Consider the following 20,353-nt stretch of genomic DNA (forward strand, 5'->3'; position numbering starts at 1 on the left):
GATAGAAGATTATTGAAGGGACAGTTAGTAGCACGTATTTTTTTTACTTTTACACAAGTAAGGAAGAAACTTCAATACTTTTACTTTAACCAGAGTAATTTCTATTCAAGTATCTATACTTTTATTTAAGTACTGAAGACTGGTACTTTTGCCACCTCTGCAAATAAGGAACCGTACCAAAAAAAAAGTTAATATATACACGACTGAAGCTCCAAAAGTCCTGGCTGCTGAAGACTTCCTAAAACTCACAGAACCAGACGAACCAGCTATAAATGAATGAGTCAGCAGGAATTCACTGTTCAAGTATAGACTTTAAATGTCTTTCCTTATTGAGACTGCCTTGCAAAGCAAAAACACACTGTAAACCCGAATGTTCAAAGTAATTCAATAGATGAAGTTGTTTATATTAAAAAATTATAGAAAAAATTCTCCTAACTTAAAGGGGACATATCATGCTAAATCCACTTTTTAGCCCTTATAATGCATTTTATTGTATATTTAGAGTGCTTAGAAGTACAGAAAAAATCAAATTAGTCTCTTCAGGTGCTCCGTAGATATCTTCATATTCTGTTTTGCTCATATTTTTCAATCTGTTTCAATTTTCTATTCTTTATTACGTTTTTTGAACTATTACATCACAGTATTTGCAGCGGAACTGCCAAATTAGTACATCAACTCCAGGCCAAACACTTCGAGCAATCCGCCATTTTTATTTCTCACTTTTATTTTGTAGTCCAAGCTCAAGGATGCTGAAGTTACAAGAGGATAAGTCAAAATGTTCGGTTGTTGGATGTAGTAACCTACACACTTCATTACACCGTCTCCCAGCATCAGAACCTTTTCGAAGTGCCTGGTTGAGTTTTATTTTCACGGAAATGTACCCACATCTGTGGGTAAGGTCATTTTTGTGTGCGTGAAGCACTTCAAGGATGACTGCTTCAGCAACCTCCGCCAGTATAAAGAAGGATTTGCTGAAAAGACTTTGTCTGATTGAGGGTTCAATTCTTCTATCTTTGGAGACGACGAACAGAGCACTTCGGTAAGCTGTAAATAACGCTAAAAAGTGTGATGATAAGACGTCCCTGTCATTGTTTTGTTAGCATTAGCAGTTGCACCGTCTTCAGACTTCATTTGTTAGCGCTGTGTGCTCGTTTTAGATCCTTGATGATATGGCCTACGTGATTTAATTTAAGTCTAAAGTTTTCATTAGTCATTTCATTTGCCGTTTTTGTCTTTGAAAAGACTGTATTAAAATGCATTTCGTGACGTTAGCTTGGCGCTAGCGTTAGCTCGGTGCTTGTGATAGCTCACTTGTTAGGGTTCTGCAGGTTCATCATCTTCATTTTCATCTCGCTCCGCCGGGTCAGACTCTGGCTCCAACATGTAAGGCTGGATGGACAAGTCTTTTGTTGTTGATATTTTGTAAATAACCTCTGAATAAAAAGTTATTTACATAGCCGTATCTCTTCTATCCAAACTACAAAAAATGGCCGAGCAGGGTGGAGTTGAACCGATGTCACCTGAAGAGGGGGCGGGTATGGAGTGTCTCATTTGCATTTAAAGAGACAGCACCAAAACGAGTTGCTCTCAGAAGCACATCAGAAAAGGGGGCAGAAAAGGGGTGGAGCTATAATAATGAGGAATTCAGACCCAAGCATTGCAGTTCCGTTTTATATAGACCACAACTGTATGATTTATATGTAAAAAGGAAGGATTAAAACTATGATATGTCCCCTTTAATTATGTCAAGTTGGTGTAACATGTTCTTCTTTTTGAGTTAATTCAACTATTTTTTGAGTACTGATAATTAGAACTATATTTGTTTATAAGTAAGGATAACCTTAAAACATAACTTAAGTACAATTTAATAGAATTAAATAAATACATGCTAAGAATGATAAAGTCCTGTTATTTCTGTTGTTTCAAATATGGATTATTTAAAAGTAAATGTAATTCATTTGGCACTTTGATTGAACTGTTATCAAAAAGTACAAGTAGCCAGTCATCCAACCTTTTAAGTTCAGGAAAATGTTGACATTTAAGTAAGAGTTAAGTTATTCAAGTTTAGAAGTTTCTTTTTCTTCTAAGAATAAACAATGTATCATATTTTTTTTTTTTTGAGTTGATGATTTAGTTTTTAAATGTAAATGAAATATTTCACCTTTCACTGAAGAAAATGCTCTTCTTTTGGTTTGTAAAATATATGTTTGGATCACCAGTTATTTTACTTTCTTTTCCATTTCTTTTCATTGTGCATTTTATTGTTTGGTGTATTTCATTCGAAGCATGGGGTTTTTGTTTTGCTGTTTTTTTTCCGTTGAAATCTTTAAAAAAAAAAAAAGTAAAATTGACTGCCTTGAGTTTTTTTTTTTTTTTTTTGTAACACTGCATTTTTACAGTAGTGTTTCTATACGATTGAAGAATTTGTGCAATGAATTGGCATCAGGGGTTGCTCTGTTTACGTCAGTGTGATCAACCCGTTCACTATTGTTGCTCATTTCCTCTGAGGAATAGAGCCAGTAATGTAATGTTACTAATTCTGAGTTGAACGGAAACAGCAGAAGAGTAAGGAAGTGAGGACGTTTTTTTTTTTTTTTTTTTTTGTGTGTGTGTGTGTGCGAACATTTTATTTGGTGTCACAGAAGGAATGAAATTCCTACAAAAGTATGGACGCCGGCAAAAAAAAAGTTGTGTTTTTGATTGAAGATTTTCACACATTTTTTCCCCCCCATTTTGTGTCCTAAAGCCCAAACTACAGAAGAGAATTAGCACCAATTTTGATTAAGAAAAATAATTTTGAAAAAGTCAAAATTTTCAGATTAAAGTTGAAATTTCTACATTAATCTCAACATTACATTTCAAAATTTCGACTTTATTAAAATATTTTCTCCATCAAAATTGGCCCTAATCCTCTTCCGTACCAAATAAATCAGAAATAACTGAAGGCATTTTATTTTGTTATTGTACAACAAATTGAACAACTAGAATATCACAGTTTATGTTCAACTCAGTGGTTCCCAAACTTTCTTTTTTTGTTCGTCATGACGACATTTTTACATCACAAATTTCTGGTGATCCCTAAGATATTTTTTCTTTGAAATGAGTTTTTGATCTCATTTGTTGCACTATGTTTGTTACAAATACAGAGTAACCAGGATTTGTCCAAGGTGACAAGATGTGCAATCTCAAATATATTTATATATCATTTTATTTGAACTATTTTTATATTTGAGAAAGTAATAGTATAGAACAGGGGTTCTCAACTGGTCTCACCGTGGGACCCACATTTTGCATCATTAAATCACGACCCACTTTTTTTTTTTTTTTTTTTTAGAATTCAACTCAAACCAATTTTTTTTTTTTTAAATAGCTGTTGAAAACACACTTATATAATCTTTTAAAAAATATAAATCCATATATTTTCCTGTGCAACATGAACTACACAGCATCCCTGTCAAAAGACAAGTTTCTTTCAAAATAAAAAAGAAGTCCAACATGAGAGACATTAGCATTTTTCTAATTTTGACACAGCTGTCCGCGACCCACCAAATGAGAATCACAATACAGCTGTTGGAGATTGTGTGTGGTATTTTAATATGAAAAAGGATTGTAATCAATGCATTATTTTTAATGATAGATTTTAATCAGTCTTTTTTTTTTATTACTAGACATTTCAGGTGACCCCACATGGGATCACGACCCAATGTTGAAAAACCCAGTTGAACTCAAGCCTCTTCGACTAAGTGATCCACCACATTTGGTTCAACCCTCACACAAGCATGGGGAGAACCTGCAACTTTCCAACAAATAGGTCCCATAGACCCAGGCTAGATGACAGAGATATAATGATATTACATTCTTGAAGGAGCGTTAAACCATCAACCCAATCTGACCTTGTTCACTTATCAAATACTCTGCAGGAATACTTTATTGAGTGAACTGTGTGTCATTGAGTTTACCAATAGTGATACAATTCTGGCCCAAAACTGTAAACACAGAATACAGGATACGTTTAGTCATGTTTGGTTCTATTCATTGCATTTAAAGATATATATGCAGAAAACACAAAATGGGACATTTTTATGTAATCTAGTACAAACTGAGGTACATGTGGTCAAAGCCGTAAAGAGCAAATGCAGGGTTGAGGAAAGATGGACATTCATTCATTAATTCATTCAACTAAACAGAATAATGACATGTATGAAACCAATACTGTATTTAGAATTGATCAATGGCAGACATGAGCAACATGATGGCCCTCACCCAAATTTTATGCGGCCTCCAAAAGACAACAACTACACAAAATGACTCCAATAACACACAAAATGAGAGAAAAATACACAATACACAGATAAAGATACAAAATGAATACAAAACATACATACACAATGACAACAAAACCACACAAAGTGAAAAGACAAATACAAAAAATGACTCCAGATATACCCCGGGACACTAACAAGGTCCAAGTGGGTCCGAAGACGGATGGATGGAATTCAGGCGTAGAAAATGATTCAAAAAATGCACAAAATAACAACAAAAATGTACAGTGATGCCAAAAACACACAAATCCCTTTGTTTTTTCTTGTATTAATGTTCAGATTGGTAATTTTTCTAAATGCTGACATGAATGTTGATAATGTGGCCCTGGGATTAAAGGATCACATTCCTGTGACCCCTGCTGTGATACCAGTACCTTGTCTGATCTGGTATACAAGTTGAACTAGACCTGGGCAATATATCGAGATTTAAGATATATTGATTTTTCTATTTTGGCAATATAGAAAATTACAATATCGCCTATATCGAGATATATATATACTTTTTTATAGCTTATACTCGTTTTAGAAGTCGCTGCTTTCACTACTTGAGCATGAAAATCACAGTTAGATGGATTTCTGAGTGGATTCTAACCCAGACCTTCCCCTAAACAAGCCACACTACAGAACTCACTCACACATGCTGTCCTTTATAGGAGAAAAAGACTAAAGTGGAACATGATGTGCAGCTGTTTGTAAATAAATGTGCCTGTGTGGCATTTTTCATCAGCAAATTTAACCCAGAATTGCTTTTTCTAGTGTGACTTTATTTGAATTAAAAATATTGAAATGTATATCGTATATTGCCATTTTGAGAAAAAAAATATGAAGATATGAGTTTTGGTCCATAAGTTGAACATGTCCTTGTCACCAGTGTACAATAGCTATACTGGTATACTTGGTTTTCCGTGGCATTTAATACCCTTCCAGATGCAAATGGCTGCCAAGCCACACAGCACTCCCAAGACAAGAGCCGGAGCTCCGAGAGCCAGGGCCACGGTGGTGTTGGCCCCCACAGCTATGATCACCCCGGCCAGCACCAGCACAACCGCACCAGCCGAGGCCACTTGTATATTCTTCCTCCGCACCTTCTTCTTTTTCTCTTTCTCTTTCTCCTGCTTCTCCCTCTCTGCATCCCATATTTTCCTCTCCTCCTCTTTCTTCTCTTCCTCCTCTTGCTTCTTGCGCTCCTCCTCTTCCCTCAGCTTCCGTTGGGCTTTCTCATACATCTCGTTTGTGTAGTGTTTCCCGCCATTGTCGTGTAGCATTTCTTTGATCATGGTGATCAGCTCGTTGACCTGCTCACGTTCTCCGGCGTCGTTGTTGTTGAACGCGTGGTACCTCCGTCCGAACGTGATGGAGAGTCTCCTCAGTTCCTTGCACTCCTTCAGAGCATGTCAGCCTTGGCTTGATCTTTACACGTGAACAGCATGATAGTGTACATGGAGGCATCATCCCCAAAGTTATCCTGGATCCACTTCACGGCGTTCCGTTCCTCCTCAGTGAACCGAACACCAAGTCTGATCACCAGCAGGAAGGCGTGAGGGCCAGGTACTGACATCTTAACACATTCCTCTATCCGGCTTTTCAACTCTTCTTCTGTGATGCCCGTATCAAACAGACCTGGGGTGTCGATCACCTGCACTGCAGTCCCATCCACATCTCCACTCTGAGTCTCACAGTGTTGGGTCACAGAAATTGGGCTCGGGTCTTCTTTAAAGGCAGCTCTTCCCAGGATAGTATTCCCACTGGCACTCTTCCCTGAACCAGTTTACCGACCAGGACAATCCTCAAGCCTCCAGATAAATCTAGAGCTGTGGGAAAAACATCAGATGTGCATCAAACAAGGGTTTGGAAGGGTCAGTGTATGTTTTGGTCATTGAATTTTCCATTCAGAAAAGGAAAATCAAAAACAAAAAAACAAGTGATTTTTGTTTTTAAATTGAAAAATTAAATTTTAAATTCAAGGCATATTTCTTAATCATGGTCAAGGAGGGATAAACAAACATTTAAGAATTGCATGATTTTCAATTTTTGTTTCATTATGGTGAGACCAGAATTTGTTCTTTTCAAAATAAGAGCACATATATGAGGACACTGTTTTTCTGGGGCCAAAATATATGAATTATCTCTATATTTTCCCTGCTTTTTAAAATGTCTTTGGAAACCGTATTTTGAAATGGCAAAACAAAGCTCATCATCTGCAGAAATCGCTGCAAATACGTCGCACCAAAGTGGGAATGGAAAGGGTTTTTATTTCACTGTTTTTTGGTTTTAGAAACAAAAACTGAAAATTTGTTTATCCCTTCTTGACCATGATGAAGAAATATGCCTTGAATTCCAATGTATAGTTTTTCAATTTCAAAACTAAAATCAAATAACCACTTGCTTTTTGTTTTTTTGATTTCCATTTCTGAACGGAAAATGACCAAAACATACACTGACGTGGAAGGCTGCACTTTAGGTTTATTTCTTGCCTGCATGTGCAAACCATTATTAATTTTGTTGATTAACAATTTTTGTCATAGTTTTTGTTGACTACATCGGCATTTTTGGTTCGTGCGTACATGTTTTTGTTTGTATAAGTTGCATTTTAGTCAAAAGACTATAACTAAAACTCAATCAAAATGTACTGTCAAAACTATGACTCTATTTGTTGATGATAATAATAATACATTTTTATTTAGAAAGCGTTTACAGGTGCTCAAAGACACAAAGATAAAACATCAGAGACATAAAATAAGAGATATACATAGAAAAAACATTATCAGGCATGAGTAAAAGAAGAAACATAATAATAGGCATGAGTACAAAAAAAAATATAAATGCTTTTTAATGCTAAATGCTAAATATCCTGTCGTCTGCTTAGGCTACAACTTACAAAAGCTCAGCACAACAACTGTGATATTAGAAGCTGGAAGGAAGTGGAAAATGGATAGTTTTTGTCGGCCGACAGTCATTTGTCCTGTCCACACAGTGACTGCAGAGGTCACAAACACATCCCTTACAGTTCATCACAAAAACCTTTTGACTTATTCCAGATCAAATGAGATCAAAATCTAATTCCAAAAGCTCACAGTGAATCAATCAGAATCCAATTTGTGGTTTTCGACACTTACTGCATTCACTAACCACACAAGTCAAACACTAAAAGCAAAGTAAACTTATTATTGCACAATCTGAGTATTTGATTGGTCAAAAAACCCAAATTAATAGGAATTTCAGAAGATCAGAAAAAGCGAAGTTGTTTTTTTTTCTTGCATAAAAAGCTACTAGACAACTGTTTTGCGTGAATATCATATTATTTGTGAAGAAGGCATTATTAAATTAAGTATGATACTTGCTTCAGTAAAGAAATCAGTGAAACATGTTGCTAAATCCCTGAAAACCAGCAATGTAAAAACAGTATAGAGAGCTAAACAAAGAATAAAGAGCAATTTCTGTTTTACATTACATTACATATCAACATATAGATCTAAAATATAATAAACAGGCTGATGAATAGAAACAGAAACCTCAAACCACACCGTATAATGTCATATAAGCTGCAAAAGATAAATTATATAGTTATGTATAACCAAATAACCTGAAAATTGTTTAAAGCCTTAACAAAAAATAGACAAAACCCCCCCCAAATTTCATATTCAAAAGAACTAAGATAGACAATAAAGAAACTCACCTTCAAAGTTCAGACCACACCCATCAGACCGAGGTAAAGTTCTCTGTTTCTTTTCTCTTAGAGGTATCGCTGTGAGAAGAAAAAAACCTTCTTAGTTGAGAGCTACAAAATATAAACCAGTTTTTCATTATTTGATCATAGTAAATGTTACATTTCTAAGAAATCCAAAGACCAGTGATTTATTTGGATGTAGTTTTTAAACTTATAAACAGATGAATTATCTCACCTTCAGCCATTTCCTCAGATTTACCTTCTCCAGAGCCCAGATTACAAAGTGTCTTTTCGGACTCGAGTGATGAATTTGAAAAGCCTCGTGGTCCAACATTCACTGGGCTTCACTGGGAAGCTTCTGGATGCCAGAGACAGGGTGTTTCCTACTTCCTTGCATTGTCTTTATCTCACAGCTGAACTGTGAACATCAGCGTCCCATGCAGTTCTTACATCCACTCAGTAGTTTGATATTCACGGACATCCCCTTATGTTTTAAAAGATTTAAAATAACACTAAAATACTATACGTACAACTGATCACATGACCTAAGCTTACTATTAATATGTGATGACATCAGTTTGTTTAAAATGCAGGGGTGAGGAACACCCCCAGAGATCATCATATCCTTCCATTGTTGAAGTCTCCTCCCAAATATAACCAGGCAGTGGCTGAGCTTTCATTTCAAAGCTTCCACTGGCAGAGGCGACAAGTAACAAAGTATAAATACTGCTGTACTGTACTTAAGCAGTTTTTCCTACTTGAGTATTTATTTTTTTGGTGACTTTCTATTTTTACTCCTTACTTTTTAAAACAAATGTGCTGTGCAATCTGTGCTTTCTACTACATAGATTTTAGAAATAGGTTAAATATTATTAATAATAATAATAATAATAATTATTATTATTATTATTATTATGATTATATTATTATTATGATTATTATTATTATGATTATTATTATTATTATTATTATTATTATTATTATTATTATTAATAATAATAATAATAATAAGATGTCATATTCAACACTATTTAACTCTGTATTTGTAATACAGGATAACAAACATAATCAAAAAAATATATCAAATCAGGGTCACAATCCAAAAAAGGTTGGGAACCACTGGTCTAAACAAAAACAATGCAAACCATGAAGTCATAAAACAAATGTTTTAACTTATTCTGGATTATTAATATCTAAAGTTTCCTTAAAAGGAGCTACATTAATCCTAGACTGCAGAGTATATTCACTCACATCTGGGACAGCTGTTTTTTCTACCAAGGCCTCAGGGCAGATTTATTTAACCCTGGCAACAAATGAAGACAGAAATGGCTCTTAATATAAGTATATAGAACTTAAAAAAAAAAAGTTACATTTTTACATGGCAAATCAATCCTGATCCAAAAGTGAGCACAAAAACAAAAAAGAATAGTGAAAAAACTTGATTTTATTTGGTAAATGATCAAATTACATAACAGTAACAGAAAAATATGTTTTGTAGGAAACATTCAGGAGATGCAGAATAACCATTTATTTAATACATTACAAAATAACAATTCCCAGTGAAAAAAAAGGGGCTGGAATTATTTACAAAGGATAGGAAGTGGCACCAAAACACTGTACAATTACACCAGTAACAATTAACATACCCACAGAATTAAATCAACCATCTCATGTACCATAAATCAGAGTCACAATTACAGCGCACAATATATATATATACATATTCCTCATGAAAAAGTTGTTTAAAAAGGTTTGTTCTAAATTTCCAGATAAGTAGATGGAAATCTGGAAGTTGGAATTTTGGAAGCAGTGGTCAAATCACGCTAAATAATATATATATATATATATATATATATATATATATATATATATATATATATATTAGGGATGTAACGATTCACTCAACTCCCGATACGATTCAAGATAGACAAAAAAAAATTTTGGGAAAAAAACTAGAAAATACGGTACTATTTTCCTTTTATTTTTCATTGTCAAAATAATTCCTTGATAAACTATTCAAACAATGCAATTTAACTAAAAATAACCTTGAATGAAATAAACAAAGGAATAATACAAATGAAAATGAGCCTATTAATTTAAATTCTGGTTCTATAATAAACAATGCAAAACTGCATAATAGTTCTTTTTCTTTTTAAAAGTGCACTGAAAATGTATTTTGTGCCTTAACAATTGGACTTTTAAAAAAAAAATTACATCATATTTGTTTGGACAAGCAGAGGGCGCTGGTAACACAGTGGTCGGCTGGCATGCAGATATCTTGCAGTGAAGAAGAGAAGCTATGCTAGCAGACAGAGCTAATAGAAAAACATGACTTTTACAGATATTCAAGTAATATTACAGATATTCTTTCGGTGTTAAAGGGGTAATGAATCATTTATTAACATATTTAAGAGAAGAAGGCGGCCAGCAAGAAAGTATTAGCAGACTCCGCCCGCCGCCTACACTCTGCTGGTTAAAAAAAGTACTGCGATTAAATTTTCAGAAAATCGACATCAACCGTGATACCTATGAATCGATTTTTAACTGCCTTACGATTAATCGTTACATCCCTAGTAACGGTTTGATATTAATCAAATGTTTCAATGTGGGGTTAAATTAAACACTATATATGCTCACAGACATTTTAGTGAGTCTGTAAACCTTTTGTTGATATGATGAACTAAACATGTAAATAAACACGTAACAACCCTGGATCAATCTGTCACTGAGAATAATCATGTACATACTATTCAATTTAAATGTTCACCTGCACTACTGCACTATTATCTCATATTATTATTACTAGTATTATTATTTTTATTATATCAGTACTCAAAATGTAGGGTAGGAGGAGCCAGGATTGTCAGGAGGAGGAGTTTCCACCTTATGATGTAATATCGGGGAGTAAAATCCAACTTGCCCGTTTGGAGCTGACCTTGGAATAACAAGAGAGGGAGGAGACGAAACTTTTTCAACTTTGGCCCTCCGAATGAGGCTAAAGGAATGTATATTACTGAAGCAAAACCATTATAGAGTGAATTTTTCAAAATACCGCCCTTTTAAAGTTATATTTTCTAAACAAAAATGTGCATCAAGCACAAACCATGTTTCCAAACACATCAAAACATCCTGATACGCCATATGCTGCAGCAATTCCTACTGCCACATAGGGACTTATCAATGTTGCAACACCTAAAAGTCCCAAGGAAAGTAAAAGTTGTTTCTGACAGTTTTCCCCCTTAATCTCCTCTTCTCTGAATTTCTTGTATTTTTCCTTTTCTTTCCTTTTCTCCTCTTCCTCTTTCTTTTGCCGCTCTTCTTCCAGCATACGTTGGGCTCTCTGGTACATCTCATTGGTGTAATGACCCCCTCCATTGAATTTCACCATTTCTTTGATTTTATACAGTAGCTCTCTGACCTGGCTTAAGCTTTGTTTTTGTTTGTTGATAAGTGAATGGTATCGTCCTCCACACTGGTTTATCAATCTTTGTAGATGTTTGCTCTCTGACACGTACTCAGCCACAGATTTATCTTCCAACAGATCTTCATGTGTGAACAAGACCATGGTGTATGTGGAGGCATCAGAGCCAAAATTATCTTCAATCCACTTTACAGCGTTCTGCTCCTCCTCAGTGAATCTGGACTTCAGACTGATCACCAAGAGGAAAGCGTGAGGTCCAGGAACGGACTGGTAAACACATTTTCAATATCTCCTTTTAGTTCTTTTTTTGTTTTAGTCGTGTCAAACAATCCTGGGGTGTCGATGACAACAATATCCCTGTTACCATCCCTTACCCTGTCCCTGCGGCAGCCTTTGGTCACAGACTCTGGTGATATATCCTCTTTGAAGGCATCTCTACGTCCCAGAATAGTGTTTCCGCACGCACTCTTTCCTGCACCCGTCTTTCCCACCAGAATTATTCTCAAGTCGTTCAAACGAGTAGATGCTGTGGAAAATATAAAATCACCAAATGTGAGGTAGATGATATCATCATGAACACATGATGTCATTTTTAAAACATTCCTACAAATAAACACACGTGATTAATTGATTTTCAATGCATTTATGATGAGTCTCAAGGTTTTTGCTGATCTTAATTAACATTCGGAATACATTTTGACCACCTCTGCTTTGCTATAAACCCATAAATTATGTGCATATAAAGCACAAAACAGCTGCGCCAAAATTAAAACTGAGCAATTGTTCAAACTTAGCACAACTTAAGAGTTGCACCTTAACATATGTAAAGTAAGTTGTGCGTATTCAAGTGCACATTCTGCTGTTGTATATACTTATAAAAATAAATGTGGGAAAAAAAATTGTATAGGACAATGTATAGGATATGGTATCAGGCTATCAAGCTGCTGAAAGTAGTAAAATAGTCAAATAAAACAGAAATAACACAAAATTTTTTAAATGACTTGCAATGCCGAAAATTACAATAAATGGACCTACCTGCATTCTGTTCCTCACACTGAACAAAGGAAACGCCCAATGTGAAGAGTGCGCTGATGCAACAAGCAGTCCAAACGTTAGCTCCAAACATGTCTGTAGGTGCCAAATCTATCAATAATGAAGAAATAATATGATTACTGTGATAAAGACCACACACACACACACACACACACACACACACAATAAATTAATAAATATTACACAGACAATGATCACCTGTGCTATAAAGGTTTGGCTTCCTATGCGTCCTTGGCTGCATTAGTCTGAATGTGCAGTCTATATCAGAAAAGAATGCAACAATACAAGCCACGCCTCTCCATTCACATTTTTCCTTCACTTTTGTTTCCCTGAAAAACATAACAGACAAAAACTATTAAAGCGAGCCTACTAATGGTGATGTCATTAGTTCTTTGAGTTTGCCTGAACAAGTTTGTATTAGTCACCGTCAAGGCCTGTCAGTGCACGTTTTAATTATTGATGGTTGTCCCTCCTTTGCCCAGGATTATTAGGTCAGGATTCACCAACCTTTCTGAAACTGTGATTCGTAGGTACTGTATAGTCTGAAGGGCTACCAGTTAGAAAAGCACGTCTTGAATATTACATTTCCACGGTTTCACTTTCGTTAGAAACTTAGATAATAAAGAAAGCTAGCAGTAAAGTAAAAAAGGTACGAAATCCTAATTCATGCAATAGTTTCATTTTCATTACATTTCACTGAAAATTATCTTCCTATTTTACTAGCTATAAAAAAACAACTTTTAACTAATCGTAAAACTGTAACACATTTAAATGTAACAAAGATGTCTGTCATATATATATATATATATATATATATATATATAAAACACATTATTTATAACATACCACGACCCATACACCAAATCTGCAGCACTTAAAAACATTTGTCGTTGATAGATAAAAAAATTTTAGTGTATTTTACAGCTGATTTAGGACATGGGTTATCATATAGAGATGCTAACAGAAAGCTAACACAAGAGGAAGGTTATGTTTTATGTGGTTATTTATTTAAGGCTCAGTAATTGTGAATAATTGTAATTGAACTTTAGTAATTGAGAACATAATTAAAATTGACTTTCAGGAGAAAATAATTATTGTAATTTTAATTGTAATTGAAGGAAATGGCCGTCACCGTAATCATGATTGAGTTGTAATTGAACATGGATAATTGAAGACGCAGTTGTAATTTATAAATGTAATTGACCCCAAGTTTGATCAGGGCCTACCAGACTGACTTCACTTCAGATGAACTACGGCTGGGCCCGCGGAACGTCTTCAGTCCGAAAAGCACGTACCACGTTCCTGAGAATTCAGTCAAATGACTCGGTTCCACAGAGTAATAAAAGGAGGCTCTTGACATCCGCTCATAGAATATCTGTGTCAACTTACAGCCCGATTCAACGAGCTTTTACGTAGTAGTAGTCATTTGAAAAATTGTGCCCCTATGCACCCCTGGCAGCCCCATGGCACATACGGAGTAATGGGCCCCATTCATATATTGGTATGTGTCAATGATTTGGTACCACCAACTGTCGAATTGTGTGAAGCATAATCGTAATCTACGTTGAATTACCTTTGAAATGATATATCACATGACTATGTTCCCATAAATTTTGAAATTACCAGAAATGGGGGGTGGGCCACCGGGCCCCATTTCTTTTTTTTAAAAAAAGGGGGCTCCAAGCATCTCATCATATTCATTCATAGAGTATTCATACCAAACTGCATTTCAGTCTAACAAGAACTAAAGGAGGAGGAGTTATTGAAAAATGTTGCCCCCGTGACACGTACGGGGTAATGGGCCCAATTTAAATATTTGTATGTGCCAATGATTCGGTACCACCAACCGTCATAATATTTGACTCGCAAATATATATGTCGTGCTTTATGACCCCCACTCCCCTCGCCCCCCCTTGCCATGATGTCACAATTGAATGTGTCGACCCTAAGTGTTGTGCATACTATGGTGACTGAAAATACTACAATATGACAGTTTTTGTTTTAACTTGTGCGTCATTCTTTGTAAACAGGAACAGGTACTGTTGGTGCTTGTGTAGCAGCTGTTGTTTGTTTGTTTTTTTGATCATTTTTCTTTGTCATTGCTTTGTGTGATAAGTCACTAGGCCCGCCTTTATCTCCCTGACATGATCTTGCTCCATTTGCTGTGAAATGGAGACTGATTGGACTGTTGACACACAAACTATCACACGCACACACACACACACACAGACACATAGACAGACACAACATGTCCAACGGTAGGGAAATAAAACATGCTCATATTTCCATTTCATGTCTGAGGTCATGGAACATAATGTAATGGTACAACAGCTTTAGGGGTCTTATAGTTTTCGGTTTGTGTTTGAAACATAGGTTTTGGGAAGCCTTGCTCTGAGGTCATTCACTGTTAAGTAAAAGCTTTTCTGAAAGGAGTTTACAGGTTCTCCTCCAGGGTGTTTGGTTTTTCAATGTGCTCTTTGAGTTTTCTCAAATTGTCCAAAGTCATGTGCGTTAGGTTCATTATTCCTATAATAACCATATGTGCACATGCACGTATGTGGGTGAGAATGAAAGCAGAAGTGGCTTTTTTTCAAAAATAAAATTTGCAGAACATCGATTAAAATTTCAAAAATGTGCATGACGTTCTTTCTTTGTGGCCCGACACCGAATGGTTGACAGACTGGTGTCGGTCCGTGGCCCATTGGTTGGGGACCACTGTATTGCTGGATTTCCATAATTTCGAGTGAAGACCTAAAATCTAATTTTTTTTTCAATGGAATCACCATTTCAGATGGAATAATTGATGAATAAACAGTTTCAGTTACCTTGCTGTAATCATATGGTTGGAAAGGAACCATTTTTGGTATAATAATAATAATAATAATAATAATACATTAGGTTTTTATATAGCGCCTTTTGAAAGACACTCAAAGCACTTTACATTAATGTGCATTATTCTTTCCCTCCACATATGGTGGTGGTAAGCTACTATTGTAGCCACAGCTGCCCTGGGGCAGACTAACAGAGGCGAGGTCAGCCCTCTGACCAGTGACCACATTGTGATGGTTAATGTTGCCTACATTGCCTGCTGTCCATGTCCCAGACAATGTGGGTTAAGTGCCTTGCCCAAGGAAGCAACGACAGAGAGAGCGGGAATCGATCCCTCAACCCTTCAGATTTTGAACGACCCACTCTACCACTGAGCCACGGTCACCCTTGTCTTACAGTATACAACAATAAACAATAATGTCATGTTATGTATCGTTCATTCATGAACACTGAATGAGAATTTGCGTGTATGTATAACAGAAAGTAATGATTCACAAAAGCTAATGAGTTTCAACAAATAAAAAAAAAAACTTACAATAATAAAAGACACAATAAAAGACATAAACAACAATCGTCTTATCTTTCATACCTTCTGCTGTCGATTCTCGACAAAACAAATTCTCCGCGCGGTGTGAAAACACTTTTGAAAGCAATTTTGTCTCGAGTCTGCAGCAATAAATAATGCTCAACAGTACATTCAACTGAAATATCCTCTTTAAGTAAAAGCTGCCACAACAGACCTTCATCTACTAAAGGGCAAAGGGTCAAAACAGCATCACGTTTCAGGAGAGTGTGTGTGTGTGTGTGTGTGTGTGTGTGTGTGTGTGTGTGTGTGTGTGTGTGTGTGTGTGTGTGTGTGTGTGTGCAGTCATTACTGGCACAAAGAAAAGTTGTGCTGCACGTGAAGAGAAGAGGTTTTGGAACACATGACAGTGTGAATGGTTGCCATGGTTTCTGTAGTACAAGCAGAGCACAAAGTGTTCTGTCCACTCTTCAAAACACAGTAAGGAACTGGAAAGGTTTTTCATCTATTTTATAAACATATATTGATTCTGTAGCGATTCTTATTAAACTATAGGATGTGTTAACATTGTTTGACTATGAATATATGTAAACGTTTAATGGAGCACTTTAATTACCAGTAATTCAATTTCAAAAGCAATTTATAAACCATGACACGTGACCAGGGTTGGGGTCAAATATATTTGTAATTGCATAATTAATCATTAGTTACAGTTATGATGTAAATATAATTGTAATTTTAAAAATCTGTTTCTGTTGTAATCATAACACATTGTAATTGAGTTCAGATAACTGACTTTGTAATTGTAATTGCCATGAAAATTCCATAACAATTGTCAATTATAATTCAATGCAAAACTGGGGAACCATGTTACACTTCATGTACAGTTCTACACATATGTAGTTAACATATCAAGCTTTCCCACATTTTACTATTTTAATAAAATAGAAATCAAGCGGTTTACTGACAAAAAAGGCTCAGATGCCCACATTGAAAATATTAAAACCTATATTTTCATTGATTAGGAAGCATAACAAGGTAACCAATAGATACGATAGAAATTAGATGATAGATATTTGTTTTTAGTGTATTTTACAGCTGATTGAGGACCTGTTATTATAAGAGATGCTAACAGGAAGCTAACACTTTACACCATGTTTTCTCTGAGATAAGTGGTCACGTCATGTGACCATATACGTCCAGTTCTGTGACGTGTGTTTGCAGAAAAATTGGTTCTGTTGTGCTTTTGTGATACATTTCAATATTGAAACGTTTGAAATTCCTCCTCATGAAAGCGTAAAACATGTTTTGCAATATTTTAATGTTCGTTGTTTTTTTTTTGTTTTTTTTTCCAAATTCAGTTGTTTCCATGACCAGTTTTTACTGCGCTATTTAGATTCCAAGGGTAATGGAAACGCAGCTCTTGCTTCTGACACTCACCTGCAGCGTGTAAGTTGTTTGCAGGAACAACAGGCCTGACAAAACTTTACTTGTGGCTGAAACGTGAATAAACCACGATGAAATAGTACCACTTTTGTGATCTGTCCTTTGAGCTGTTCAATTAAAAGAACATACATAAATTAACGTAGAGGAAAACCTAACATGTAACTTATAGGGTTTCACAATGTTGTCAATGTCAGCATATGGGTACACTAATCCAGACTGGTAACAGTCCACACGTAACATCAAGAGTTCAATCTTTGACTGCAAAAATGGTGTAAGATCGATTTGGAATATCTGTATGAAAACACCCAATCTTTTCATTTATCAAGAGTAAGTATAGTGTTAAAACAGTATTTTATGAGTGAACTATATCACTTTATTAAATTGAATTTACTGTAACTGGAATTTTCTTTCTTTATTTATTTCATTTTGTCTTCCATTATTGCACTAATTCTGCGTTAGACATTTTTCATCTCCAATTATTTATTTATTTTCATATTTCTTAGTTCCATCTACCTTCAAATCAACTGTAATGGAGTCTGTTCTTACTGTAATTTCTGGGTGTTTGGAATGTGAGACTTGCTAGAAGTCATGACTTCAGTGTTTTACACTTGCACAGGATAAAAACAAGTAATATGAACTTAGTCTGAGAATGAGTTATGAAACAAATGTGAACTGATGAAGTGGTCAAACTCCTGACTCAGCATCCTCCCACCTTCTTAGCAACACACGACTCAGATAGAGACACAGACACACAAACATACAGTCGGAGGTACGTAATGATGAAACAATAAAGGTACTAAATGTGTTTATTTTTAATGTAAAAAAATAAATAAATAATTCACGGACGATACTAATGTAATCCACGTGTGTCAAACTCATGACCCCGGGGTCAAATGTGGCACTTCCAAGTATCCAAATTAGGCCCACAGGAGAAATAAAAATGACAGAGAAAACATGATAAATCATTGTGTAAATGAAACACAACAATATTTGCAGGGGCTGACAGTTTTTCCGGTAGTCATTTTTTAATGTTAAACAGTTGGAAAAATTCAAAATTCTTACAAAATCATAGAAATTAATTACAAAATCCAGGAAATGTAAAGTTAATATCCTGTTTGGACTGATATCTATCATTTACTGCTTGGATATTGTCAGTTTCTTACATATTTTGTATTTTATTATATAGTAGAAGTGCAAATAGGGCACGATAATGTTGAAATTACTCATTTTTCCGCATGAAGTCATGTGGCCCCTGGCACTCGGGGTCAAACTGCTCCGTTTATTTGCCCCTGAACTAAAATGAGTTTGACACCCCTGCTGTAACCAAATGTTTCACACTGTTGCACATTTTTATCACTGAATTGGACATTTTCCCAGTCCTTTCCCAGGCTTCCCTGCATTATGAGGCCCAATGACATGTCGGAGATCCGAACTAAAACTTGGCCGACGGGCCAGTGGATGCAGAGTTCCGCAGGGATCTTCCCACCCGGGTATCCGGCTCCCGCTGCCCGCTGCACGGCCCGTCCTAATGGCCTGGTACGAGCGCAGCGACACTTTGCGGTGCTGAGAAGGCCCAGTTTCGGTCGGCAACCCGCCGCGCGTCGCCAGAGCCTCGAAGACTTTTTCGAGGTTGGTGCTGTCCTTTGCGGACGTTTCAAAATAAGCACAGTCATCATTACCGAGGGCTTGGAGGACCTCTTCTTTGGATACTTTGCGCTCCAGCAGGTCCACCTTGTTGGCGCAGACCAGCAGAGGAACCCGCAGGTTTGCGCAATAGTCCGGAACAGAGGACTTGATGAGCTTGGATTTGGCGACTAATATCTCTGCCCGCAGGGCGCACACCTCTGCAAAGGAGCTCCGGTCATCAACACTGAATACAAGCAGGAAAATATCGCCTATGGGAATTAAAACAATGAAAAAATAAGACATTTAGATGTTTTAATCTGATGGAGCTCAGTAGTTATCTATAAAATATAGCTTACATGGGAAATATCATGTAAAATATAGCATTACGCACCAGTGAGAATGGACAGCCTCCGTTTCGCTGGGAAATCTCTTTCCCGGGACGCATCCAGGATGTCAATCTGGTATGACTCCCCTCGGATACGGAAGAGTTTTCTCAAGAAATCCTCCGAGGTGGGGTTGTACTCCTCTACGAACCCATCCCGAAGGTATCTTCTGAGGATGGAGGTCTTGCCGACCCGTGGCGCACCGAGAACCACGATGCGCTTGCAGTGCTGCGGCTTGGAGTGGAAAGGTTCTGAGCTGCGCTTTGGGCCAATCCAGCTCTGTCGGCTTTGACCATGGAGAGCCAGAGCTGCGAGTTGGTCCAGTGCTGATGTCTTGTAAGGATAACAGGTGTTTGGAGTGGATATTTCAGTGCGCTTCTTCTTTTCCAGTTGCCACTGGGATGAGGCAATTTTAAGTAAACCCAAACCCGCTTTGATTCCTGACGATTTCAGGTGCTGCGAGGCGTTTCTGTAAGCCAGTCGGACTTTAGAGGAACCGGAGCCTCTGATCCACATCACCTCGGGTTTCGTTGCACTTTAACCGCTTTAGCCAACGTGGAGCTGGGCTGATGTGTTTGAAGCAGCCGTGGATTAAACTGCTCATTTCCATCGTTTCAGATGGGTTTGACTGGTAATTCTGCTGTCCAGGTATAGGCTTTGGATCTAAAGCTCACAGGTCTAAAACATCCTGCGTTTACTGGTAAGAACCCTGGTGGAAATGGTCTTTATATAGGCTGAGGCTTGCCCAGTCCCGTGGTTGGTTTGCGTCATGATGATTGACAGCAGCGTGCAGTGGAGAACAAGGTGTTATGAAAAAAGGAATGTGGTAAATCAAACAATATCAATAGTATGAATAAATCGCTCTGTATACCCATCATCAAATGGGTAAAGCAACATATCTGGAGAATGACTGCTTATCATTTAGGCCATATTTACATAATGTAGGTAGATTTGTGTCTTTATTTTTCAATCCCCCACAAAAAAATCACTTAAATCAAAAAAGTTTATTTCAATCAAAAAGAAATATTTTAAATCAAGGACATAATTCAATGAAATCTCTCTCTCTCTATATATATATATATA

At 36.4% G+C, this 20,353-nt stretch overlaps 3 protein-coding genes across 3 annotated transcripts; all 3 read right to left on the minus strand.

Annotated features, from left to right (window-relative positions):
• Positions 1–5,108: 5,108 nt before the first annotated feature.
• On the minus strand, positions 5,109–8,359 carry LOC114467898 (GTPase IMAP family member 4-like). The gene is given in 5 exon segments (XM_028454418.1): positions 5,109–5,715; positions 5,718–6,092; positions 6,095–6,133; positions 7,999–8,067; positions 8,225–8,359. Coding segments are annotated over 5 exon segments (1,005 nt in total). The 5' UTR covers positions 8,235–8,359; the 3' UTR covers positions 5,109–5,203.
• Positions 8,360–10,876: 2,517 nt separating this feature from the next.
• On the minus strand, positions 10,877–12,781 carry LOC114467906 (GTPase IMAP family member 7-like). The gene is given in 4 exon segments (XM_028454431.1): positions 10,877–11,691; positions 11,694–11,936; positions 12,446–12,553; positions 12,662–12,781. Coding segments are annotated over 4 exon segments (1,005 nt in total). The 5' UTR covers positions 12,705–12,781; the 3' UTR covers positions 10,877–11,080.
• A 5,268-nt stretch (positions 12,782–18,049) lies between these two features.
• On the minus strand, positions 18,050–19,991 carry rasd2b (RASD family member 2b). The gene is made up of 2 exons (XM_028454408.1): positions 19,279–19,991; positions 18,050–19,156 (listed from the first exon to the last, which is right to left on the minus strand). Exons 1-2 carry the CDS (start codon positions 19,784–19,786, stop codon positions 18,615–18,617), a joined length of 1,050 nt encoding a protein of 349 aa, XP_028310209.1. The 5' UTR covers positions 19,787–19,991; the 3' UTR covers positions 18,050–18,614.
• Positions 19,992–20,353: the final 362 nt, after the last annotated feature.

The sequence above is a fragment of the Gouania willdenowi genome, chromosome 1 (genome assembly GCF_900634775.1).
Source record: "Gouania willdenowi chromosome 1, fGouWil2.1, whole genome shotgun sequence".
In the NCBI taxonomy this organism is placed as follows: Eukaryota; Metazoa; Chordata; class Actinopteri; order Blenniiformes; family Gobiesocidae; genus Gouania; species Gouania willdenowi.

Excerpts from the sequence above, each read along its gene's own strand:
- rasd2b (XM_028454408.1), bottom strand. The coding sequence starts at position 19,786 with ATGTGGATCAGAGGCTCCGGTTCCTCTAAAGTCCGACTGGCTTACAGA. Across the intron at positions 19,157-19,278 it reads GAGGCTGTCCATTCTCACTG|GCGATATTTTCCTGCTTGTA; the intron begins GTGCGTAATGCT and ends TAATTCCCATAG.